We start from the raw sequence: 27,533 nt of genomic DNA on the forward strand, positions 1-27,533 counted from the left end.
ATTAGCTCTCTGTGTATCGGTAAACATTAGGGATGTTTGGTACAAACAATGCACTAGAGGACAAGATAAATATTGGGGCTGCTTTATGGTGGGAGGACTACGGGGCAGAAGCTCCAGAGTTGCAGAGTTTGGCTATTCATATTCTTAGCCAAACAATTAGCACTTCTTGGTTAGATCAACTATGGAGCTCATTCAATCACATTCACTCAAAGAATAGAAATCGTCTTGGTACAATAAAGATGAATGACCTAGTTTAAGTGAGCTCCAATCTTCACTTGCTAGCTCCTACATCAATTGCAAAGGCTTATTCTTTTATACGTTGGGAAAAAGATGACGATGATGATGATGATAGTGGTGATAGTGATGGCGAGGATATTGTTCAACAGGATGAGCATTCAGGCACAATGGAGCCATCTTTCATGAATCAGAGCGCTTAAGCCTTAGCACCTAGCCTTTCGGAACTTTACTGTATTGACTTGGAAATTGGGACTCTTGTAACTTGAATCTTTAGACTTTAAAGTTTAGTGCATATTTTATGTCTTTGCAATGAACACTTGTTGGACTTTTGCAACATTGTTCATTACAATGTTAAATCATGAATGCTACAATCCATTACTGATTACAATGTTTTGAATCTTTATTATTGTTGAAACTTGATTATTATATCTCTAATTTCACGAATTATGGTTGATATGATCTGTCTCTCTAGATTCTAAGACTTAAATGTTAATTCTCTCTCTCTCTCTCTCTCTCTCTCTCTCTCTCTCTCTCTCTCTCTCTCTCTCTCTCTCTCTCTCTCTCTTCGACGAGACTGCTACTACATCCCAGGATAGTATATCTCCCTGCATCTGTTACATATACACATCGCACCACTTTATCACAGCCGACAGTTGTTCCCCTATCACAACCAACATTTGTTCCCCTTTTGTAGCCATTATCTGGAGTACCAGAGCTACATACGCACATACACATACACGACACTTATCACACTCACAGCACCGTATTTTCATTTTCCAGTTTTTAGCTTTTCATTCAGCACTTTTATTTTGGATAGCTGGACCTCATCGGTTGTATCACAGTTTGTCTCATAGGCCAGTTTTGGTCTTTAAAAGACATTAATATAACTTCTTACTTCTTCTTCTTCTTCTTCTTCTTCTTCTTCTTCTTCTTCTCTCTCTCTCTCTCTCTCTCTCTCTCTCTCTCTCTCTCTCTCTCTCTCTCTCTCTCTCTCTCTCTCTCTCTCTCTCTCTCTCTCGTAAAAGGTAATTGTATTAATTACGAAAAAGGTACAAGTTTGCATGATTACAAGATACACGATGGCTCTACCCCATCGTGTGTACACATTGACTCTCTACAAGAACCAGACAATCAAAGAGTTACAAAGTCATGGCAAAGACACAGAGGAAATTGCCATATGCCAGGGACGTAAGTCCTCCCAAGGGAGCATGTCAGAGTGCCGAAGAAGATCTATTTGCCAATACAAGAGACCTTTAAGCCGCACAATATGCCGTTGAACATTATAGGCGGAATCAAAAAGAAAAGCATTCCAAATGGTCCAGTTATGCCAACAGCCCCAATATCGAAGAAAGTGAAACAAGATCTTCATATGTGGCTGTGTCGGTGTGGGGTATTTGGGCCACGCAAAAACCCAATCAAACGGGCGCAGCGAGAAACCAACCACTGCTCGCCAAACGGCTAACAAGAATGACCAAATTTTCTAAACGAGAGGGCAAGAAATAAAACGACGACGGACGGATTCCACAATGGTGGTGCAAAAGAAACAGTTGCCGTTGGAGATTCGACACTTGGAAAGGGTTGAAGCAAGCGGAAGACCACCAATCATCACCCTCCAAAGAAAGACCTTATATTTGAAGGGTGTCTTGTTCAACCAGCCCTCCATCACAGTTACCCTCCACCATGACCGGGATTTATGCAATCCCCATAGAGTATTAGCTTTAGTAACCAGCCATTGATGATCTTTAATCAGAAGATGATACATCTGGTTAGCTGAAGCCTTTTCTAAATTCAGCCGGCCTGCAAAGTCCCAGTCCTGCCAGGGACGGTCCGTAGCAAGGGCAGGAAAGGGTTGTCTGCTCTGGAGCACCATCAAGAGTTGTTCCCATAAAGACCTGTATCCACGAGGGATCCTGAAAAGCCTCCTGGCTGTACGAAACAATATCAACACATTGCGACTGGCAAGGGTGGCATCCGCTACCGAAGTTAAGCCCAAACGTGCCATGCGGTTGAATTTTGGTCGAAGCTCATGTTTGCCTTCCCATGAAATTAACCGCGAGACTGCCAACAATTCCAATTGAAAAGAATTAGTAGCTAAGCGATCCTCCGCTGGATGCCACTGAGCCTTCCGGAGGACCAGTCTCCAAGAACACACCAAATGGGCAAGCAGAGATGAAGAAGAACTGGAGAACCGAGAATCGGCATTAAGAACATGCCACCAAGAACTCCGGATTTGAGTATTACCATGCAGAAGCCCATGATCCTCAAGAAAATAACGAGCTATAATGACCCATGGATGATGATCCGAGTACATGGCGCGAAAAAGAGACCAACAGAGTGCCAGCATATGAGTTTGGGCATCTAAAATAGCCCCTCCACCCATGCGTTTGGGGGTGCACGCATGCGATCAAGAAATCCAGGAAATGCCTGCATGCAAAGAATCCTTCTTCCATAACATGAAACAAATAGACTGAGTAAGAGCATTCAGTGTAGTAGTAGTCCAGGGCAGCAACGGCAAGAAATATGTGAGCATTGGCAACATAATTGTCTGGGGTACTTTGAAGCGAACATGGAAGGGCCAGGCCTGAGACTTCCAATACAAAAACTTAGCCGCCAGTTTCTGTGAAATGCACTGTAGTAGCTGCTTTGGGGGAACATCAACACCCAAAGGGTACCCAAGATGCCTGACAATGGAGCCACGGGGAAGAACCATTCCCTGCCAGTCCAATGACTGCAAATCCGACTCCGTGCAGCTGAGAATGGCTGATTTCAAAGCGTTGATGCGAAGACCGGAAGCCTGACCAAAGAGAGCCCAAACATCTAATGCTTTGCGAAGATTATCCTTGTCTGCACGTAGAACCATAAAGCTGTCATCAACCAAGGATTGACTAATGAAGTACTGTCCAAAGGGAAGTGACAATCCAGCTAACTGAGAAGAAGCTGCCATGTGAGATAACATCGAAAGAACTAGATGAGTCGCAAGGGCAAAGAAGAGGGGACTCAAAGGACACCCCTGTCTCACAGAGCGGGCAAGGACAATTGGCTTGGTAACGCCTCCATTCAGCATGACTCGCGAAGACGCTACATCACTGATAGTGTAGATCAGACGAGACATCCGAGCACCAAAGCCCATAGCAGACATAAGTTCTGCAATGAAAGACCAGTCCAGATAATCAAAAGCCTTTTCCAGGTCCAATTGAACCAGTACGACCTCCTGATTAGAATGCCTTGCATAATCAAACGCCAGTTGCGCATTTAATACATTGTGCAAATGTTTCTGCCCTTAATGAAACCATATTGGAGAGGATGCACAATGGCAAGAAGATACTTATGGAGCCGGTTCGCCATTACTTTGGAAAAGATTTTATACATAGAACCCATCAAAGAAATTGGGTGCCACTGTTTCAACATGGACGGCGAAGGAACTTTTGGAAGCAGTTTAATAAGTCCTTCTTTCCATGAGGACGGCATGATCCCCGTTTCCCACACCTGCTGAAACAAAGCCGCCAATGGTTTCGCGAGCTGGGTGGCAAAAATCTCAAAGAACTCATTGGTGAGACCATCCCAGCCAGGACTTTTATCCTTGGGCAAGTGTAACAGAACATCCATAACCTCCGCCTCACAAATATCTGCCTCCAGAGTAGATTGCATATCCTGCAGAATCTGATTACGGACCAGATCATAAAAAACTGAACGAGCATGAGCAATTTGGCCTGAAGGAGGAGAAGTGGAACCAAGAAGGTCGAGGAAATAATTCCTACACATATTCACAATAGTCTGCCGATCAAGGACCATTTGCCCGTCTGCATCCTGGATTCTAGTCATATTCTCGCGAGCAGGAGAGGCATGGAGAGCTCGAAAGAACTTATGAGTCTGACAAGAAGTATCTTGCAAAGTCTCCGTCAGATGTTGCAATTTGACCTGCTGATAAGATTTCAACTGAAACTCTTTACTAAGATCAGCCAGACGCATTGCCAGTGACAACAGAAATACATCATCTGGAGTGTCCACCAGCAAAGAACAAACCAAAGCCAGCAGGTCCTCCGCTGCTTGTCGATGCCGCCGAGAAAGAGAGGCATGATGAATCCCATACTGCCGAGCAACCCGCTGCACATTAGAGAGCAATCTTTCAAACGAAGCAGTGCCCTGAGATGAGAAATCCAATACGAATCGATCAATCAATTGCTGCATATAGCCCTGAAAGATTGCATGCTTCAAATAAGACGAGTTGAAACGCAAAGGGAGTCTATCCAGAAATTGCTTGAAAGGTGCAATGGGCTGTGCAAGGAGCTCAAGCTGGAGAGGGAAATGGTCTGACAAGGCATATTGTTGCAACACTTTCATTTCGAGTATCTCAGAAAGAAAATCATCATTCTGCATGATGTAAATACGGTCTAACCGCGACCATGTTGTTGCATACTGGGCAGAATGGAAAGTAAACCCCGTAGAAGAAGGGTGCAGCCAAGACCAAAGATCTTGCTTAAGAAAGGCAAGAGCCAACTCCTGCCATATACGACTTTTTGGCGCATCCATTACCGAATGCTCTAATGTGGACTGTGAAGAATCAACACACATATTGAAATCCCCCATCAAAAAACCCCGTCTGCCAAGGGACAAGGAAGTTTGCAAAGTATGCCAAAGCTCTCGGCAAGATAAAGGATCATTCGGAGCATAGAGGCCAAGTAACCATAAGATCTCTTCTTCGAATAAAACTTCAATCACCACAAAGCGGCCATGTACATCATTCTTAATAAGAACCGGCTGATATTTTTCATGCACAATCATAAGCACCCCAGAATACTGCCTGGCATTTGTCCCTGCATAGAACAAATGAAAGCCATGGCAATCCACAACTTTTCCTGCTTCATCGTAACTCTTGTGCTCAACAGCACACAAGACATCCCACTGATTCTCATGCAATACAATCCACATGGCATGTTGCTTGTGGCGAGAACAAATTCCTCGCACATTCCACGTGGCGATCTTCATGTGTTTTCAAAAGAAAATCAGGTACGAGGCATAGCTTGTCTCGATTTGACATTTTTTGCGAGAATGTCCAGGACTCCCTCATCCAAAAAATCGGCTAACACAGCAAAAGAGTTTTGACGACCAGATTTGGAGGTAGATGGCATATCCGCTATCTTGGAGATGGAACGGGGATAACGAGGATCCCATGGGGTAATGACGTTACCTCTAGTATCAAAAGCCAGCTTAGTAGGTGGACCCTTTGGACCATCCGAATACACTCTCCTAGGTGGCTGTTGACGGGGAGCAGAGGAAACCATAGCAGGAGCAGAGTGCTCTGAAGACAACATTTCTTTCCTGCGCATATACGTACGCATGAAATCTGGTGAGGCAGTAGCCACAGTATCCACCATGCCAACAACAAGCCTGTTGCCTTTTTTCGTGCGTACATCTACCCAATCATTGCAACGGGAATCCAACCCCGAGACCTGTTGTTTCCCTTTATCCAAAACTTTAGGTGACTAGATGGCATCCTGCGACGGAGCATCACACACCATATCTTCCATGGGCAGCGCAACATGCTCGGCATCTGAAGTGTGGTGCTTCTTTGGGCATTCAGCCATAAAATGCCCCAATTTTCCACACGAAAAGCAATGTCCTACAAAGTTGCCCCATTTCAAACGAAAATGTAAAGGATGCATGCCAAAGCAATTGATACGTAACCACACAGGCCTTTTCCTAGCAGTGTCCCATAACATACACAGACGGTTACGATTCATGGCCCTTAGGCTTGGGGGGACCAGAACAGTGCCCACAACGGCCATGGCGTCCTTTAATAGTGGCCAATAAACAGCCAGACAGTTTTCCACTTCAACCCACACAGGGCATTCACGTTGCAGCAGGCGCTGAAAATGTGCCATTGGGCGCCATGGCACAACATGGACCAAACGGCGATCAACGAACAATGGCAGTTTAGACAGGAGAACAGCACGGTGCATCTCAAATTTCAACAACACCTCAAAAAAACCGCGGGGCCCAACAAAAATCTCTTCAACACATTCCCCTTGTAGCAGACTGTGCAGCCACTGGCGAATACGAGAAAGCAGTGGGATCCGACTAGTGAAGAAGAGTATCACAGCACGTTCATAAAACACTGAAAACGAGCGCAAGACATGTTTCGGGTCGACAGTGGCTTCCAGAACATCTTCCGTTGCAGAGTCTGAAAAGACTTCCTGATTATGTTAAACATAATCGCCAAGTAGAGTGTTGGCAAACTCCAACAAATACTCCCAATCAACATCCTGACAGTCCACAGAATCCGAAGCAACCTAAGCATAGGAACAATCCTGATGATCCATTGTCTCGGCCGAGGTATGCTTGGTACGTTTGCCCGCAGCCTGGAGGTCAGGAGCAAGGGGGCATCTCCTCTGTGCAGGGAACCATATCCTCAGGTTCCTCGGTATCAAAATCCGGACCAAGAGCTGCCACCGTTTGGTCTATAAAATCTAGACCCAAGCCAGCCATGTTGTGTCAGTACGTATGCCGGTCAGAGGCCTATTGAAGAGCTCACGGGAGGCAAATACACGCAAGCCTCTCTCTCTCTCTCTCTCTCTCTCTCTCTCTCTCTCTCTCTCTCTCTCTCTCTCTCTCTCTCTCTCTCTCTCTCTCTCTCTCTCTCTCTCTCTCTCTCTCTGTGTGTGTGTGTGTGTGTGTGTGTGTGTGTGTGTGTGTGTGTGTGTGCGCGTGTGCGTACGTGCACGCGCGCCGTTCCCTAACTTTGGGTTTTCCCCCCGTTTCAAGGGGTCCTGTTCTCGTTCCTGCGTATCTAGTGGCTCATCATTATGGACAATGCCTGGCTGATCATTTCCAACATTATTTTCTGCATTTGCAAGTTCATTTACAAAAAATATTTATTGATGTATATCATGCACATTTTGCTGTCCAAATAGTATTTCTTCCCGGAATACAACCCTACGGACCTCCTCAATCTTTTTGGGTTGTTTCTGAATGCCATATTCCTAGAAGATAACATCATTGTTGTATACTATTTTCCTTTTCTCGGGATCCCATAATCTATACCCCATTTCACCCTCATTACCATATCCTAGGAAAATGAAATTATAGGACTTTGGCTCAAGTTTATTGTGTTCTTCTTTACGAATGTGCACAAAAGCCTCGCAGCCAAACACTTTCAAGTCTGCATACGAAGGTGGCTTGCGTGACCACGCTTTCTCCAAAACTCCCCCCTCCCAAAGACATATTTGGTGACAGATTAATCAAGTGTACGGCTATCATAACAGCCTCTGTCCAAAAACCATGAGGTAAAGCAACATGTGACAGCATTGTACGGACCATGTCTTGAATGGTCCGATTCATACGCTCTGCAACACCATTTTGGGGCGAATTATGAGGGGCAGTGAGCTCCCTCTTTATCCCTTTGCTGTCACAAAATGCTTGAAAGGCCTTGGACACATATTCCCCACCATTGTAAGAGCGAAGAAAATTAAGTGTCTTATGAGTCTGATTCTCAACCAATGCCAAGAATTTTTTAAACTTGTCAAGCACTTCGTCCTTGCAACGAATAGGGCAAACCCATACCTTCCATGTAGCATCATCGACAAAGAAGACAAAATATTTCTTTCCCCCTAAAGATAACCTTGGCACCTCGCATACATTGGAATGTACTAACTCTAAACGAAGAGATTTCACCGAAAGAGATTTCTTATAAGACGTCTATGCATGTTTACTATAAACACAATGATCACAATGCTCAAAATCAGTACAAAGAAGACAAGGCAAGTAACACAAATGAGAAAGCCCTTTCATTCCAATTTGACTCATGTGTCCCAATCGATCATGCCACAAAGAAACACTTGGTTGCTCGATCACGACAACAACATAGTCACGCACACTAGATACATGGAGAGGATACAAGTTATCACTTTTACAATCTCTCGCAATTACTCTAGATCCCTTACACATCCTCCATTTCCCATTACCAAAGGTGATATGAAATCCATCGTCATCTAGCTACCCCGTGCTAATCAAGCTCTTCTTGTGCTAAGGTACATGCCATACATACTGAAGAGTGAAGATAGAACCATGCTGAAACTGCAACTGCACACTACCAATACCTGCAATGTCACATGTATAGTTGTTTCCAAGATCAGCAACACCATATCCACCCCCTGTATAGTCAAAAAACCACTCACAGTGAGCGGTGACATAAAAGGAAGCACCTGAATCTAGAATCCAAGTGTGCATATCATCGTCTGTATCTACAAGTAAAGCATGTGTACTAAAGTGTGAAGAGACAATGAGTACGTCATTCCCATTGTCACTGTCATGAGTGACTACATTTACTTCTTCCATTTTGACATTGCTCTTCTTAGGCTGACTCTCTTTCTTCTCTTCCTTGCTATCATCTATCTTCTTGCTCTTTCTTTCTCTTTCTTCCATTTGTAGCACTCACGTTTAAAGTAACCCTTCTTGCCACAATGATGGCATTCAACATCCTTACCATGTGATTTACTGCGTCCCTTGCTATCAGATTTGTCTTTTTACTGTGATCTGCCCCTAGTATGCAAAGCACTGGAAGATTTACTAGATGCATTGTTCTACCGATTCATTTCTTCTTCCATGAGTAGAGCACTCTCTACATCAGCATCCACAAGGATTGCATTAGAATTGCTCATAGCAATCCTGAATGTATCCCAACTCTCTAGCAGAGTGCAAAGAAAGAATGTAGCCTTAAATTCTTCATCAATCATGAATTCCAAGGCAACCAGCTAGCTGAAAATGGAGTTAAACTCACTCAAGTGAGTAGGCATTGATGTACCCTCTTTCATATGCAAATCCATAAGCTTTTTCAGCCAATAAACTTTGCTTGCGGCACTGTTCTGGGCATTCAGTTCTTCCAATCGAGTCCAAATAGCATAGGTAGAATCCAAACCTTCAAGGTTAAACAACAAGGCATCAGAAATTGATAGCTCGATGTTTGAGCGTGCAACCTCATTTAACTCATCCCAATCTTCTTGTTCCATATATGCGGGCTTTGCCCCTTTGGTCTTAATCCGCCTTGCCTGCTTCTTTAGCAACTAGATATTATAGGACTGTTTTTTCTAAACTGCAAAGTTATGTGTTCCTTCAAGCTTCTTAATGTACATGAGATGACTGCTGTCATTGCTGCCAACCATGATTTTCAGCCCAAACATGACCAAGAAATTCAGCAAATGCAGGCCCAAACTGTCACACAAGTGCCCAAGGTACAAACAAGTACCAACCAGCAATAAATAACCACAAAAAAGCAGAAATTTCAGATCTGCAAATAAATTTTCAGAAGCACTAAACCTTGTACTACAGCACTCCTTAACTGATTACAGCTGTTCCAAGGACAAATACATCACATTACATGAGAAGTCCCAATTTTTAGCTGCAATTTCTGTTGTACATGCACCCACGGGCAAAAAATTTGACACGCATGGTCAAAAGCCCCAAAATTTTTGTGCTCAAAGCTAGAGACAATGAGTATGTCATTCCCACTGTCACTATCATCAGTGACTACATTTACTTCTTCAATTTTGGCATTGCTCTTCTTAGGCTGACTCTCTTTCTTCTCTTCCTTGCTATTATCTGTCTTCTTGCCCTTTCTTTCTCTTTCTTCCTTTTGTAGTAGTCACGTTTAAAGTAACCCTTCTTGCCACAATGATGGCATTCAACAACCTTACCATGTGATTTACTACATCCCTTGCTATCAAATTTGCTTTTTTGCCATGATCTACCCCTAGTATGCAAAGCATTGGAAAACTTACTAGATGCATTGTTCTACCGATTCATTTCTTGCATGAGTAGAGCACTCTCTACATCAGGATACATAAGGATCGCATTAGAATTGCTCATAGCAGTCATGAATGTATCCCAACTCTCTAGCAGAGTGCAAAGCAAGAACGTAGCCTTAAATTCTTCATCAATCATGAATTTCAAGGCAACCAGCTGGCTGAAAATGAAGTTAAACTCACTCAAGTGAGTAGACATTGATGTACCCTCTTTCATACGCAAATCCATACACTTTTTCAGCCAATAAACTTTGTTTGCGGCACTGTTCTGGGCAAAAGGTACTTCCACTCGAGTCCAAACAGCATAGGCAGAATCCAAACTTTCAATGTTAAACAACAAGGCTTTAGAAATCGATAGCTCGATGGTTGAGCCTAAAAGTTCATTTAACTCATCCCAATCTTCCTGTTCCATATATGCGGGCTTTGCCCCTTTGGTCTTAATCCACCTTGCCTGCTTCTTGTGCAACTCAATATTATAGCACTGTTTTTGCCAAACTGCAAAGTTATGTGCTCCTTCAAGGTTCTTAATGTGCATGAGATAACTGCTGTCACTGCTGCTAGCCATGATTTTCAGCCCAAATGTGACCAAAGATTCAGCAAAATGCAGGCCCAAACTGTCACACAAGTGCCCAAGGTACAAACAAGTACCAATCAGCAATAAATAACCACGAAAAAGCAGAAATTTCAGATCTGCAAATAAATTTTCAGAAGCACTAAACCTTGTGCTATAGCACTCCACAACTGATTACAACTATTCCAAGGACAAATACGTCACATTACATGAGAAGTCCCAAATTTTAGCTGCAATTTCTGTTGTACATGCACCCACGGGCACAAAATTTGACATGCATGGTCAAAAGCCCCAAAATTTTTGTGCTCAAAGCATCAATCATACATCTACACTGTCTCTAACATGAATAGAATAGGCCAATTTTGGCAAAAGAGAGAAATTTCAGCAAAACCCCCAAATTTTTCCAAGAGCTAGATGTCCAAATTGCATGGAATTAAACCCACATGTACATAAAATGATGAAATGGCGCACAAATTTCTCCCAAACAGCAAAAGCCCCAAATTGCACAGGGTCCAATGTGCATCAATGTCAAGAAATTGGGTAAATTTCAGCCCAATTCTTGCATGTACATGAAAAGCCCAAAATGTCGGAGGCAAAATATCACAAATTCCTGCAATTTCTAAGACAAATATCACTATTTTGTCTTGCTTGCATCAAATCTGGACAAATCCCCAAATTTTTGGCACAAATGTGTCCAAAATTCTGAACTGTGCTCAAACGCACGAATGCCCGCCCAAGAGAGAAGATATTTCTGAGAAAAAAAAATTCATTGACCTGCCTGTTGCCACCTAGCCCCACATTGACGACTTTTGTCTATCGCCGCTTGGCACCGCATGGACTGGTAGGCGCATACTAGATTCTTGACGACTGGTCCCGGTCATCATCCTGTCTACCACCAAGTTCGTGAGCTCCTCGACCCCTTGCTGCACATTGACTGTTGCTCTCCCGTCTGCCCGACTTCCCTGTCGACCTGTCATGTGCCTATCACGTGACCTGCGACCCTGCAACTCTTCCTTATCACTTGCGACACTTGAGGCTCCTACTAGCCTGCACCTCCTGCTCGCCTATCACACAACCTGACGCCCGTCACAGGCTTCGGGAAGGGTGCACAACCTGTGGCTCTGATACCATTTTGATGGAGCTTGACTGAGCTGAGAGTAAACACGACGGATAACGCACACAGAGAGTAGAGGGCAGTAGAAAGGAGAGAGTGAGCACGACACCTCTAATGTTCGGTACAAAAGACTAGTGTACCTCTTTAGATTTTAGATCGATATATATGAAAGTACAAATGTGCTAAGGGTGTGTTCACACCCGTGCACATATAAAAGCCACGATGGCCCTTTATTCCCAACACCTTTACATATAACTATCAAAAACCTAAAGAGTGGTACATCTTTTCGTACCCACACACTGTGCATCTCTCTCTCTCTCTCTCTCTCTCTCTCTCTCTCTCTCTCTCTCTCTCTCTCTCTCTCTCTCTCTCTCTCTCTCTCTCTCTCAGAGACGACGAAGGAGGCTCTTTCTTGGGCAGAGATGCTCAAGAAACCCAACAGCAAAGTAGAGGAGACGGAGCAATGGATCAAATTGCAAAGAAAGGAAACATCTAGCACGCGCACCTACAACAATCATAATCAATAACACATTGGAGGAGGAACAAAAAAGGAAAATGAGAGCAGTCCATGTTCGCATGACGAGGCTGAAGATACATGAAAAAGTGGATGAGGACACCAAGGTGCTATACACGTTAATGAATATTAAGAAAGATACGCATGTCTCTGCTTGGAGAGTGGGCAAGAAAAGCACAGAAGGGAAGAGCTCAAAAGAGCGTGCACTCATTCTCCGCTTCCCCGCCATGGAGGCTAGGAGAGACTTCCTAGCTCAACATCATACATTGAAGGGGACCGGTGTGTTTCTGGGTGACGATCTCACACCAACCCAACTAGCCCACATGAGGGAGTGCATGCCAAAAATTAAGGCAGCCAGGGACGAGGGCAAACTCACCTTCTACAAAGGAGGGAGAGTGGTAGTCATGGAGAGGTGCCACAAATGACGGTGTGAGACGTATGGAACCAGCCTTGCAGTGGCAATTTGGAACTGTAATGGAGCCCTCAGATTGGATGTGGGAGCTTTTGAGGAGACATTCAGAGGGAGAAATATAGTGTTCTACTCAAAGACACATCAGGGACCACATACTACACTTCCACCGGTGACAAGCTATAGGTGGGAGTCAGCTTGTAAGAAGGAGACACACACAAACCACAGTAATCGCGGGTCAGGAGGACTAGCAGTGTTATTCAGGGAGGAGATACAGCAGATGATCCACGTAGTTCGCAGAGATGAGCAAGGGTCAGATACATGTGGATAAGAGTGCGTGGTGAGGAACGCATTTTGTATGTTGCCATATGCTATTTCCCCCTTATGATGTCCCGATACGCCCCACCCGAGGGGCAATCACCATATGTGACTTTGGATAAGGATATTTGGGAGTTCTCGAAGGAGGGAGAGGTTATCCTACTAGGAGACTTTAATACCAAGACAGCCTCCCATCAAGTGTCTTTCTTTGATGCATCTGAGGAGATGCTACAAGAGCAGGATGTGTCAGAGCTATAGCTGGAGAGGACATCTCAGGATATGGGGGAAGTCACCAAATATGGGAGATACCTTGTGAAGATGGGCACAGCACACAGGTTGGCTTTTCTCAATGGCCTGGCTAGATACCCCCTATCCAGCGCCTTCACATGTTATCCTCACCGACAGGGTGCCAGCACAGTAGACTATGTTCTTGCCCCATCGATGTTGATATCTCACATCCAAGACCTCTCAATATCCCCACGCCTTCTCAGAGTGGATCATGCCTTCCTATCATTCACCATCGACCTCCAATTCACTGACACGGAGACCCATCATGCAGCTCCCCAACACTCGAGATACCTCTTTTTCAAAGAGACAGAGGATATCTATGAGGCGAAGATCCTTAGATTGTTACATGATGCAGACCCCGACGTTCCATTACAGGAGCTGACTCAGCAGTTCAGTGAGGCCCTACACATCACTGCAGGTGTAGCCTTCCCACACTCACGACCCACACAGAAAGCCTCCACCGGGGTGACACCTCAAAACAACTGGTATGATGATGAGTGCCGTGAGACCAGAGCATGGCTACAGAGAGAGAGAGCACTGGGGTCCACTACCCACAGACAAACACAGATACTCTTTAGACGCCTCACGCGGTGGAAGAAGAGAACATTCTTGGCCCAGCTAGAGCGAGACCTATATTAGTTATTCTTGAGCCAGGACTCTAGAGAGGCTTGGAGGCTTTTCAGAGAGCATTGCCCGACCACACCTATTACGTCTACCGCTGTATGGGAGAAGTATGCAGCTAGTCTTTATACTGTGGAGGGTCAGTCACCTCTTCCTGACCTACTTGAGCCTTGTCCAGAGACCACCACTTTCTTTACAGAAAGTAAGGTCCGAGAGGCCATTGACAGACTTAGCAGAGAAAAGGCACAAGATCATGATGGATTAGTAGCCGAGCACTTGATCCATGCTAGAGATTTGGTGGCAGGATTCCTAGCTTACATGTTTAACAAAGCCATAAGTGAAGGCCTACCAGAAAGTTGGACCACGAACAATATTGTGCCTATCCTCAAGTCAGGGAACCCTACTCTACCCAGTAACTATCGGACTATCATGGTTGGGCATACATTGGCTAAGTTATATGCTTCCATCCTTGAGCATGAGTTAAGCAGGTGGGCAGAGAGATGGGGTCTTAGAGCACAAGGACAGCAAGCTTGCTTTAGGAGAGGCTTCTCCACATTGGATCACATCCTCACACTCAGAGCGATCGTTGAGGAGGGAAGGGCCCATGGCCGACGGACCTACTGCTGCTTTGTGGACTTCCGCAAAGCCTTTGACACAGTACCAAGAGACAGGCTGATACATAGATTGCATGCCATGGGAGTACCGAAAGAGCTCAGTTGGGGTATTTTGGCACTATATGAGAGAGTTGTAGGCAGAGTCTAGACATCTGAGGGCCTTTCGGCACCTATTTACTCCACCATTGGGGTGAAGCAAGGATGCCCCCTCTCTCCGACATTATTTGGCCTGTACAAAGATGGGATTGCTGATTATATTTCACAAGAAGGAGATAGAGGAGCTCCACTAGCTGGCACTTGGATACCTCTCCTATTGTATGCAGGTGACATTGTATTGATAGCTGACTCTCCAAAGGGTCTATAAAGACACTTGGATGCATTACACTCCTATACTTTGGACAGTAGGCTTTCAGTGAACCTTGGTAAAACCAAGGTGATGGTATTTAATACTACACCACAGTGGGTCAGGAGATCAACACCTAAATTCACATATGGATCTGAGGAGCTAGAGTATGTGGATTCTTATACATACCTAGGAGTCTGATTCACAGGGCCCACCTTTTCTATGCGAGAGGCAACAGACACTAGACTGACTCGCAGATGCACAGCACTAGGTGGTTTGGAGAGGATGTGCTCACAGGTGCAATTCCAAGAAACCCGCACCAAGCTATGGCTCTTCGATACACTGGTCACATCCACATTACTTTATGGAGTACAGATATGGGGGCCCAATCTTGACCACCGTAGCAGATCAGGGCGCGCTTATGACGGATGGAGATCAATGGAGAAACCCCTAGTGTCCATGATATCCAGGATGATCAAATGTAAGGCCTCAGTGCCACATGAGATCATCAAATCCGAGCTAGCAGCTACACTGATTGTGGTAGAGGCCCTCACCTGATCGGTCGCATACATACATAGCCTATGGGACTTACCTAAACACAGATATGCACAGTTGGCCCTTGAGTCCTCCAGGCAGCTTGCCAGAGAGGGTGATACTTCATGTTGGTATGCACAGATATCGGCCTGGTTTGAGCTGCATGGCTTTAGCATGGACAAGTTACCCCCCTTCCGATACTCCCTTGATGCACCATCTCTTGATCTGAGCAGGTTAGAGATTCGCAAGATCATCATGATGGATCTTACCAAGTTGGATATTAGGCGGGCATGGTTGATGCTAGGGCAAGAGCTAGGGACAAAGATGGCTTTCTACCGCGAGCATTTCCTTCATACTACAGATGATGGATTTATTGTTCGCTCGAGATACATGGACACCCACCTTTCCCATGGGATCAAATGTACTATTGGCCAGTTGCGCACCTCCTCACATCAGCTAGAGTTTGAGACTGGCAGATATAGATCCACCCCACCAGAGAAGCGCATATGCCAGATATGCCAATTAGAGCCAAAGACAAAGGAGCATTATATCTGCCGATGCCCAGCATATTATGAGGTCCGTGGTCATTTCCACTGTCTCTTTAGAGACAGATTTGGACCACTATTCAGAGTCATGGATTTTACCGATCAGCGATGCCTTGGCCTCTGTCTTCTTGAGATACGACGACTTCGTGACATGCGCCTCAGGAACACAGCTGCTCCAGGACACCAAGGCCCTTCACAGAGGCAGCTCACAAACTTCTTTGCAAAGGAGACACAAAAGACTTCAATACAATTATAGCCACAGTCCACACAAGAGCCTCTCTCACTGCCACAGTCCACACATAGACAAGGAGTATTGATTGATCGAGCCCTTCAACTTAGGCAATCCAAACGTCCTAGGCCTCGACACAGACACCAACGACACAACTCAACGCGGGGCAAGCAGACCCTCGACGAGGCAGACAGGTCTGCGCTCAACGGGCAATTTGTCAGTAGGTCATCCAAACATGTTGTCGACACGAGTGTAGCAGGGCAAGTCAACGCGAGCACAGGATTCAACGGCCAATCAACTGTCGCCCATCATGCCTTTTTCTTTTAAGAAATCATTTATTTTCCATCAAAGGTCTATCCTTTGTTTAAAATTTACGGCCCTTTACATGCACACAAGCATAGTTCAACAAATCTCAAAAATTAGGCACGCTCCTAACCCCGAAATTTGGGGATTTTGGCACACACAAAAGATATTACTCATCAAAGTAAAATTTACGTATTCTTGAACATCCTCGGGTCTCATAAAAATTGAGGCTTTTCACACATATGTAGAAATTGCAGTGAGATAGGTGCAGTTCTTGGAATTTCAACACATTGCACCCCATATAATTTGGAGCTTTTGGAAAATTTGCAAAATTTGGGTCAAATCTGATCTTGATATGTACTTGCAATGCAGTTTTCATGCAAATTCAACACATAGGACCCCGGAAAATATGCAAGAAAGGAAGCTCACTGCCCCTTATAATCCGCCCCAAAATGATATCATAGAGCGTATGAATAGGGCTATTCAGAAAAAGCTCAGCGCCATGCTGTCTCATGCTACATTACCTCACGGATTTTGGGCAAAGATTGTTATGACAGCGATATAGTAAATCGATCACCAAATAGGTCTTTGGGGGGTGAGTCCTCAAGAAGTGTGGTCGTGCAAGCTACCTTTGTATACACACTTAAGTGTTTGCTTGTGAGGCATTTGTGCACATACGCAAAGAACAACGCAACAAATTGGAGCCAAAGCCTTGTAAATGTATTTTCCTAGGATATGGTGATGAGGAAGAAATGTGATTTAAATTATGGAATCCTGAAAAAAAGAAAATTGTACGCAAAAATGATGTAATCTTCCGGGAAAATCATATGCATAAACAACTCGAAAAGACAAAAGAACTGAAAAGGGTTGTGTTCCGAGAAGAAATACATAAAGGACAACAAAGAGTGGCCGCTGTACAGCAGCAAATACCTACTCTAAATGACCTTATATATGCAAGAAATGATGCTGAAATTGATCAGGAAAAAGTTGCCTATGATATACCACAGATTCAACAAGAAAATGTGCCTTTGGAACAGCTAGAACAGGCAATACTACATGCTAAACCTTTGAAACAGCATGCTGTTAATGCAGATTTGCAGCTTCAACAACTAGCAAACATTGATCATTGGATCTGTAGGTCAACTGAAAATACTAAACAGCCAGATGGGTTTATTCTTGGTGCAAATTATGTTGTTGATTATATCATGTTGACAGATTGTGGTGAACCGTCATGCTTCAAGGAAGCAATGGACAAAAAGGACAGCAAGAAATGGCATAAAGCTATGCTGTCAAAGATGGAATCTCTAAAGAAAAATGGTACTTGGGATTTGGTGCATTTACCTAAGGGGCAAAAAATCCTACCATGCAAATGGGTTTACAAAATGAAGGTCACCTCTGGTTCCTTGCCAAAGTACGAAGCATGGCTAGTTGCCAAAGGGTACAAGCAAGAATATGGGATTGACTTTGATAAGATCTTTTCTCCTGTGGTCAAAATGACTACTTTACAAACCATATTGGGCTTGGTTGCATGTGAGGACATGAAACTCATACACATAGATGTAAAAACTATTTTCTTACATGGTGATCTACATGAGGACAAATATATGCAACAGCCAAAAGGTTTTGTGGCTAAGGGGCAAGAAAAGATGGTATGTAAACTCAACAAAAGCTTGTATGGGCTGAAACAAGAACCGCCTAAATGGTACACCAAGAAGGTGGCAGATGGAAGCCTTATCATACTAATTTTGTACATGGATGACATGTTGATTGGTGGTAGGGATGTTCATGCATTAGACACATTGAAGCAAGACCTACATAACAGCTTTGATATGAAGAACCTTGGTGAAGGAAATCATATTCTTGGCATGGGTATACTCACGCATAGATCAAAAGGTCTTCTTTATCTATCACATCAAGAGTACGTATCCAAGATTTTGCAACGTTTCAATATGGAGGAAGAGAAAGCAATTGGTGTACCATTACCTCCATATGTGAAACTCAATGCAGAGAACAGCCATACATCTAATTATGAAAAGGCTGAAATGGCTAAGATCTAATATGCTTCAGTTGTGGGTAGCTTGGTGCATACTATGGTTGCTAAATGTTTTGACATAGCATTTGCGGTGGGAGTGGTTAGCAGATACCATAGTTACTTGGAACGGAGAAAGGGAACGGGAACGGGGAAAGGGAACGTCCAAGGCCGGGGAACGGGAAAGGGGGGAACGGCACGTCTTAAGTGCCCCAAATATGCCCTGCATGACCCAAATTGCCCCAAAGAATGTCCCTCTAATTGCCCCAATACCCTCAATGCTTGAAATTGACCCAAATGTCCCATGCCTTGAATTGCCCCAAGGCCCAATTATCCCAATTTCCCTTGAAATTAGACAATATAAATGGTTAAATACCTTGGAATTGAGGATAGGCTGAAATTTGATTGTGATTTGCAAGAGTTGATAATGCATCAAATTTGAACTTTGCATGGACTCCTAATTAGCTTGTGGATTGTCTAGACACTTTGAATCTTCAACCTGAGAGAGAGAGAGAGAGAGAGAGAGAGAGAGAGAGAGAGATCAGTGTGTGCACATTAGGCAATGGAGATGGGTGAAAATGTGATAGAAGGAGTGTGACCCAAGCAAAAAGAAAAAACCGGAAAAAACGTTAATTTTCAGTCAACAGGCCTGGAACGGCCATTCCAAACAAGGAACAGCAAGGGGAACGGCCTTGGGAATGGCAGGGAACGTTCCCTGGCCATTTCACCTCCTTGGAGGGTTTGGAATGCATTAGGCCGTTCCTATAGGCTAGAACGGTCGTTCCTTGTCTCTATGGCAGATACATGGCACATCCTGGTAGAAAGCATTGGGAAGTAATAAAAGGTATCATGAGATATCTTAAGGGCACAAACGATGTGTACATCTGCTTTGGAAAGCAAAAAGCATATGTCGTTGGCTTTACGAATGTAGACTATGTTGATCATGTTGGCTACAAGAAGTCTACCTAAAGGTATGTATTCACTTTGACAAGGGAAGCAATTTCTTGGATCTCCAGGCTACAAAAGTGTGTTGCATTGTCTACTGCAGAGGCAGAGTATGTAGCTGCCATTGAGGCATGCAAGGAGACTTTGTGGCTTTCATGTCTGGTGGAAGAGCTTGGCATTACTGAGACTCCTGTCCTCCACTGTGATAGTCAAAGTGCTATCATGCTAGCACGAAACCCCATATTTCATACAAAGATGAAGCATATACAAGTGAAATATCACTTTATCAAGGATACACTTGACAGCAAAAGCATTGACCTTATCAAGGTACACACAGATGATGATCCTACAGATCTTCTCACAAAGGGACTTCTAGCAACAGAGCAGTTTGCTCATTGCCGACACACGATGCGAGTTGGATAGTATATGTATTTCAGCTTCGTACATACTTAGACTTAGCTGATTCTTTTCTCGACTTTCAGGTATACTACCTTTAGGTGGGAGGTTGTTGGGAATAAAGGGCCGCCATGCCTTTTATACAAGCTCGGGTAGGGTGTGAATACACCCTTGCACTTGTACTTTAGTCCTTTACATATAACTATCAAAAACCTAAAGAGTGGTACATCTTTTCATACCCACACATCGTGCATTGCTCCCTCCTCTCTCTCTCTCTCTCTCTCTCTCTCTCTCTCTCTCTCTCTCTCTCTCCTTGCCCAACATTAAATCTCCACTGCGTATCAATCACCACAAGATGGCCATTACAAAGTCTTCATGAGAGTAGCATGGATGCTCCCTTGCCTCAGCATACAAAAGCTAGACATGCAGCACATCGTGCAAAGGAGACTCATTTGGCTAATTCGTTAGAAGTAGATAATTCTTGTGATGAATATGCATTTACGAGCTCACTGTTAGATAATGATGATGAGTCTACTTCCTTGGAAGAAGCCCAACAAGATGTACACTAGATCCAAGCTATGCAAGAAGATTTGGATTCTATTGCTACCACCAACAATTGGAATCTTGGTGAGTTTTCACTTGGCAAAAAGCCATTGAAACCAAATGGGTCCATAAACTGAAGCACAAGGTTGATGGTACTATAGACAGGTACAAGGCACATTTGGTAGCCAAAGGCTATGCACAAAAGAAGGGCATTGATTATGAGGAGACATTTGCTCCTACATCCCATATGACTACAGTTAGATGTGTTGTTGCTATAGCTGCAAATTATAATTGGAAAGTACATCAGTTGGACATCAAGACAACATTCTTGAATGGTAACCTCCATGAGGATGTTTATGTGACACAACATCGAGGGTTTGTGGTAAAAGGCAAAGAGCACATGGTTTACAAATTGCATGAAGCTCTTTATGGCTTAAAACAAGCTCCTCGTGCATCGTATGCTAAGATTGATGCATATTTGGCCAATATTAGGTTCACAAATAGTCCAACAACACCCACTCTCTACATTGAGAATTGGGCGTTTTTTTGGGGGGGGGGGGGGGGGGGGGGGGGAGGGGAGAACTTGTTGATTATCATTCTATATGTAGATGATATGCTACTCACCAAACCAAAAGAGCATAAAATTACGGATTTCAAGGATGAACTAAAACATGCTTTGCTATGTCTGATATGGGTTGTTTACACTACTAGTTAGGGTTTCAATTCACCCAAAATCAACATGGCATCATCATGGCGCAATTGCAGTATATGGATATGCTTTTGCATAGGTTTCATATCCAAGTTGCAAATTTATGTACACTCCTATGGAGCCAAGGCTAAAGCTGTCCATACATGATAGTGAAGACATGTCAGATGTTGCAATTTACAGCTAGGTTGTTGGCTATCTTAGTTACCTTTGCGACACACGTCTTGAAATATAGTTTGTAGTATCCCATGTGAGCAAGTTCATATGCAACCCACTGATAGTACATTGACAAGCTGTTAAGTGGATCTTCAAATATTTGCAAGATAATCAGTCATATGCTTTATTATTTCTAGGGGGGAGACTTACACCTACAAGCTTATAATGATTCAAATTGGCCTAGTGATTCAAATACTAGGCAATCTACTGGTGGACATTGTTTCTATTGGGCCACTCATGCAACTTGTGGCCAAGTAAGAAACAACCTACAATGACTACCTCGTCTTGTGAGGCTGAGTACAATGTAAACTTCACAACAACACTGAAATGCGTATGGTTGCATAGATTGTTGGCTGATCTACAAATTTCTCTGGAGATTCCTACTAGCATTCTTTTTGACAATCAAAGTCCTATTGCAGTGGCATGGAATCCTGTGTTTCATACTTACACAAAACACATTGAGGTACATTGCCATTATGCTAAAGACAGATGTTGTAGGAGAGATTAGTTTGATGTATGTTCCTACATAAGAAAATGTTGCCAACATTCGTACCAAAGCACTATCTCATGAGAAGTTAGAGGCTTTTCAAAAGTCCTTAAACTTACTACCCTTTGGTGATTGATTTTCCTATACTTCCATCACATTGGCACTGCAGGGGGTGTTAGAATTTGCTAATTCTATGGGCAATACCCAATGTTTTAGTCAATTAGTTTGCATCAAAATATCAAAGTAGCAACACTAAAATGTGTGCACAAGGGGGACCTTTTGCCATGTATATATAGCCTTACTAGAGCTAGTGTTAGGGTTTCCCCTGTTCTCTAGACCTCTCACACCTCACCTTTCCTCATGCACCCTTGCTTACACAAGGTTCCCATGCTATACTTCTAACAATTTGCAGTGTGAACACATTTAAGTCAATAAGTTGTCACTAAATTTAGAGTTAGTTCTACAGTTAGATAACTTCTATTGAGTTGGGGGCATAGTTGCCTTCGTACAACATACGGTATTGTTCGTACTATATGATTCATACTATACCATCCTATACATATTCATACGGATCCGTAGGAAAAAAATAGCACCTTTTGCCATCACGTGTGGTGCACTCCTGCGTGGGATAAATGCATTCCCAATCCACATTGGATGATCCGTGTTGTCTTGTGTGGCACTTTAGGGAAGTGGAAAAGCCTTGAATACTTCGGTGCACCCCCTTTTTCAGCTATGTGCTACTCCCCCAGCCCCCCTTGGATTCCATCCAGCACTCTTTGACTGTTTGACTCTTCTTGGATCCCTATTTTCTCCCACACTCTTCTCTCATCTACAAAAGGTGCTCTTTCTCATCTCCCTCTCTTGCATCTTGATTCTTGGTGGTGAAGCTCTCTCTCCCTCTCCTCTTTCCCCCAGCCCCTCCCTCTTCAAGCATCAATCTATCAATGCTCAAGGCTCAAGCCTCTCCCATCCCCTCTCTCTCACTCAAGCATCATCATGCCTCTTCAGTATGAATGACTAACTTTTCAGTTGCACGTCACCAGTGGCACTTGACAAAAAGACATTAAAATCATGCAGTGTGCTTTCAATGCATTACCATGAACATGAAAAGCCACATGACCACAGGCTAGACCTTTGCTGACAAATCCATCGCACCTTCAGATAGTTGAATGAGACAAGAAGCACTCATATGGACAAAAGACCACTTATATTTAAGCAATGATTAGTGTGAAACAGTGTTTTTTAAAGGCAGAGTGGATAGATCTGAACCTCATAAACATTCATCTCCTGCTGCAGCTGGTCTTCCATGGAAGCAACTCCACTTTCTCCCTCATCTTCTCCTAACAACGGCAGAGCCAAATCATTGGTCCGAAAAGTAGAAGTACCACTGCGGCTCCCAGCATCACCCATGTTTTCAACTATAGTGTAGTAAGATTCCCCTAACTTGGCACCAGATGATTCAAGAACCACACCCTAGCAAAAGCAAAGCACAGTAAATCAAACACTACAAAGCAAGAGACACTATCCTTTGGTTGGGTTATTAGGAGCAGATTAATATCTGAGCTAGCTCTAGACCACATTATTTTAGCATTCTTCCAATCCATCCAATGTCTAGAATGGCCGAACTCAGAAACCATTATCAAGAAGTACACCTGGTTAACCCATAGCATAATTCGCCGACGTAAAGTTGAAACAGGCACTCCCAAGGCAGCAGCCAGATCTGTAGCTGACCAACTAAATAGCAGCATTACCACAAATCTCATTAGTGGACATATAGCAAATCTAACTGTGAGTAAAATGTACTCGGAAGAACTGAGATCTCTCAAAATATCCATTAAATTATACAGATTCAGTTGTCATTAAGCTAAACTTGAACTTCCAGTAAATAGGACTTAACAATGCTTCTCTGGAAACTATGGAGTGCCAAAGGTATGGATGAGAACATACCTTGAATGCTCTTCAAACTGCATAATTATAGATGCATGCATGGGCGAAACCATAAACTGTGCTGCACGATCTTCGAATTGCAGCTCCAACTGCATATATTATGAATTTTCTTAGCAAAGCATTGAGCATGGCTTGAAAGACAACAAAATTCAAAAGGATCTTCCCACAACCTTAACACTCCCAAGATGTTTTTTCCATTGAAGCTTGCGTGGAGCCTTTAATGCATGGTACCTCTGTGCATAATCTTCAAGAACTTTATCAACAGCATGTGGCACTTTGACAGTCTCAGCCTGTACAGTTTATCCACAAGCAAGTGTATCACGCATAAAATTCAATGTTATCAGAATCCAAGTTGAGTTTGCCTAATTAAAACACATTCATTAACATAAATACCTGCAATGGTGGCCAAAACAATGCCGAAATTATTGTAGCATCAAGGACTTCCAAGCATATATTGTTTTCTCTCTTTTCTCCAGATAGATTGGCAAAACTGCCATCTGGATGTTCAGCCTGTGAGAATACTCCCCTGGCACGTGCAACAAAAGCAGCAAGTCTGGATCCAGGATCTCCATTTCTCGATGATGAAGCTACCATCGGTGCAGACTGAGTTCCAAGGCCTCCAAGGACAGGAGACTGTACTATGGACTGAGGATAAGAAGCTTTGATGTTTGAGTTTATACGCTTTGAATCCGCAAGGTCCTTAAGCATGATCTCACAGCTATGCATGCTGCTCTCTCCAAATCGCAGCTGGTCAGAGCTCCAGCTTCAGTGACATCTATACTAAGAGAACAATTTTTGAACTTAAGATTATTTCACCATGACATCTGAATACCCTACCTTAAGCAATTCTAAAGTTCGAATCTCTCGATCAATATCATAATCTGACTTGCTGAGAAGCTTCTCAGCCAGCATTATCCGATATTCATTGACAAAAAGCTCCTTTGAACCATAGATGCCAACCAACATGCCAATTATATCCATTGACCTTCTGCTCTTACTTGTTCGAGAGGGATCCGCTTCCACTGGATCAGGTTCCCAACTGCAAGGTTACAGAACATTTCACACAGCAGAGCATAAGGTGTAGATATCCAATGTTCTGCATAAATCAACATTCATTACCGTTCAGCGGCTGTCCACGCCTCTTCATCATCAATTATTCCCTCATCTTCACTGTCTATGTTATCAAAAGCAGTCGAACCACGGCTAAGTTCCTCCAAAAGACTCTCCCCTACCCCACCAAGGGCAGAGGTACTACCAGCAGCTGTGTCCTCTGTCAGCATTGTGACAATGCATCGGATTGTATCTTTCCTTCCTCTTAAATATTCCCTTATAGGTTCTCCTACAGCTTCAAGGAAGACCCCAGTGTGGTCCATTGTTCTAAGCGCTTTAATGGTTGAAATGTATTGGAGTAAAATATCAGTTGTAGCTGCACCAGCAGTGAGCAATCGATGCCGAAGAGCTGTACGGAATGACTCAACAAGCTTTGTATGTTGTCCTGTGTTTGCCAAGCATTGCCGCAAATCTTCTATAGCAGCCAAGCTGGAAAGAAAACAAAGTCCAAACAAGAATAAGACCTGTGTCATTGGCATCAATTCTTTAATTAACATAACATATTTAATCTTCAGAATTGAGTTCCATTCTCAACCATTTCAAATGCACATTATTTAATACCAACCGAATTTCATGCCAAACCATTTCAAATCCATTAGGAAGCTGGAGCAATGGGGCCTGTAAACGGAGTTATCCATATTCATTTCAGGAATTCTGTTAGATATAGCTGCATTATTGCTGTTCTAGTATGTGATTGCATTTACAACAATGTTATCATTGAAGAGATTTTTGAATATAAAATGTGAAAAAGAAGGGAGCTCTACTAACTACAGAACAGAGGAAGAGGGTGCTGAGAGGAGATAGAGAAAGAAATAGAAAGTACTTCTACGCACACTTTTACAAAGTTAAAACATCTATGTAGCTATTTATACACTAATGTGTCATGTTTGCCATGAACTCGGATTTTTTATATAGCAAGCCAGCAACCTAGATCTTTTTCTGCCACATAAAAACTTGCTTGTAAACATGGAATTACAAGAGTAATCCCTCCCACATGTAGGAGTTCTCAAGCAAAAAGGTACACTAACATGCCAATACAGCCGCCAAAGTAGGTTGGAAACCACATTTCTTCTGTTCCAAGACGAGGAATTCTACCTCGGTGATAATCACCGACAATCATAGCATAGGTACAACAGGATGCCATCACCCTGCCTCTCTCCTCAAGGGGGTCATGTCGAGTACAAATGCAATACTAATAGGACGACCACTCTGGCAGTCTAATGCCATGCCATGTGGGAAATCCCAACTGAGGAAGGTGCTGGTCTCCCCAAGTATGTAAGAAAGCTTCTGCCTTTTGCTCATATGATGTGAGTCACCCTGTAGTCTCTTGCATCTGCCTCTCAGCCTATGAATAATCCATCCATACATGGGTCTCTGAACTAGAGTAGGTTGCTGTTCTATGGCCTTGCTGCATGTCTTCGTCCAAATATATTAAGCTTTAATGCTACCAATCTATGACAATCACCAACTGGCAATGATCCGCTCTGAGTGAGAGTAGTCTAGAGTTGGGATTGGTCTCAGCTCTACTGAGCAGATATTTGACAGACCATGCTCCCCTAAAAGTCCTCATATCCACAAGTGGACCCTGTTAACTGTGGCTCACGCTATTTCTCCCCTGGTCACTATCATCTTGTGGTAAATTTAGTCAAGCACAATTCTAAGGGCTCCCCAACTTGCTAAGCCTGGGGGGAGTCTCAAATGGATTGCCTCTAAGTCTTCCCTTCTACAGAATACAACTTGACCATGTTCCTGGGCCTATACTAACTTCCAGCCAGCAACTGACAGTGAAACTGCTTTGTACCAATAGTCAAAAGAAAGATAAAATCTTCCTCGGCTTGAAAATGTCCTTCAATCTCCTCCAAAATACCCCAGAAAGGGCTGGCAGACACCATGCATGGACCAATGCTGAATGACAGTGAGAATTTTCCTAATCCTGCTCATCTAAATCCTCCCCCCCCCCAATCTAGTTTAGGAGCTACAAAAAAGGGATGCCTAGAGTCTTGTCCTAGAATCAACCCTCCTGAGTGCAACAAGTGGGTTCCAAGTCAATGTGCTCTGCTCCAATCCTCTGTCTGCTAAAGCCAGTGTGCTCTGTCAACTCTTCTGTTATAAGTTACCCATCCTTCTAAACAAGGAAATGAAAAGAAACTCGTCTCCTAGTGTCTATCAGTAAAAGTAGCACATCCCTTCTAGAGAAGAGACGATCCAAATTTGCAAAGACAACAGTTTTTCCGTAGAGAAAAGAAAATTTCGTTAATAAATCCCCTCTGGACAAAGTATCCCAAGGCAAAGTACAAAAATAAACATGTAAGGGACTATAGAAGAAAGTGATTCTATTACAGGGCCTCATTGAATAATCAATGAGGTCTAGTGTGCCCAACCATGTGTAGTTGACAATGAAATAAAGAGCCAGAATCCCAGATATTTAGAACAGCATCTCTCCTCCTCCTATAGTCTCCAAACCACCCTGCAATCTCCTTCCAAGGGTATGGGCAACCTCTATCCAATCTTAGAGAGAGTCTCTACAATGGATATATCCAATAGACCTATGGCAGCTACATCAGGCAGTCCAAATGTACGAAGCATAGTTTTTCCATGTGTTTCCATACAACAAACATAAACAGGCATTGAAGTATGATTGGCATACATCTCAGCCCCTGGGACTGAATTATATGTGACCCTGATGTTATTTCTAAAGAGAGGAAGAAAATATACAT

At 43.5% G+C, this 27,533-nt stretch overlaps 1 protein-coding gene and 1 pseudogene across 2 annotated transcripts in view; one reads left to right on the forward strand and one right to left on the reverse strand.

Moving 5' to 3' along the window:
- The window catches only part of APC2 (anaphase-promoting complex/cyclosome 2), an 85,675-nt gene that overhangs the window by 38,019 nt on the left and 20,123 nt on the right, over positions 1-27,533 (reverse strand). For both annotated transcript variants that reach the window (XM_087676195.1, XM_087676193.1), the window contains 7 exons: positions 24,826-25,245; positions 24,544-24,745; positions 24,100-24,453; positions 23,877-23,996; positions 23,707-23,795; positions 23,412-23,493; positions 23,029-23,232 (listed from right to left, as the gene is read on the reverse strand). In XM_087676195.1, the coding sequence (XP_087532321.1) occupies positions 23,029-23,232; positions 23,412-23,493; positions 23,707-23,795; positions 23,877-23,996; positions 24,100-24,453; positions 24,544-24,745; positions 24,826-25,245 (1,471 nt within the window). The remainder of the gene's footprint in view (positions 1-23,028; positions 23,233-23,411; positions 23,494-23,706; positions 23,796-23,876; positions 23,997-24,099; positions 24,454-24,543; positions 24,746-24,825; positions 25,246-27,533) is intronic.
- On the forward strand, positions 12,142-14,888 carry LOC148037276 (uncharacterized; annotated as a pseudogene).

The sequence above is a fragment of the Lygodium microphyllum genome, chromosome 4, assembly GCF_053477565.2.
Source record: "Lygodium microphyllum isolate KBCC chromosome 4, Lygodium_microphyllum_v1.1.10, whole genome shotgun sequence".
NCBI classification, from domain to species: Eukaryota; Viridiplantae; Streptophyta; class Polypodiopsida; order Schizaeales; family Lygodiaceae; genus Lygodium; species Lygodium microphyllum.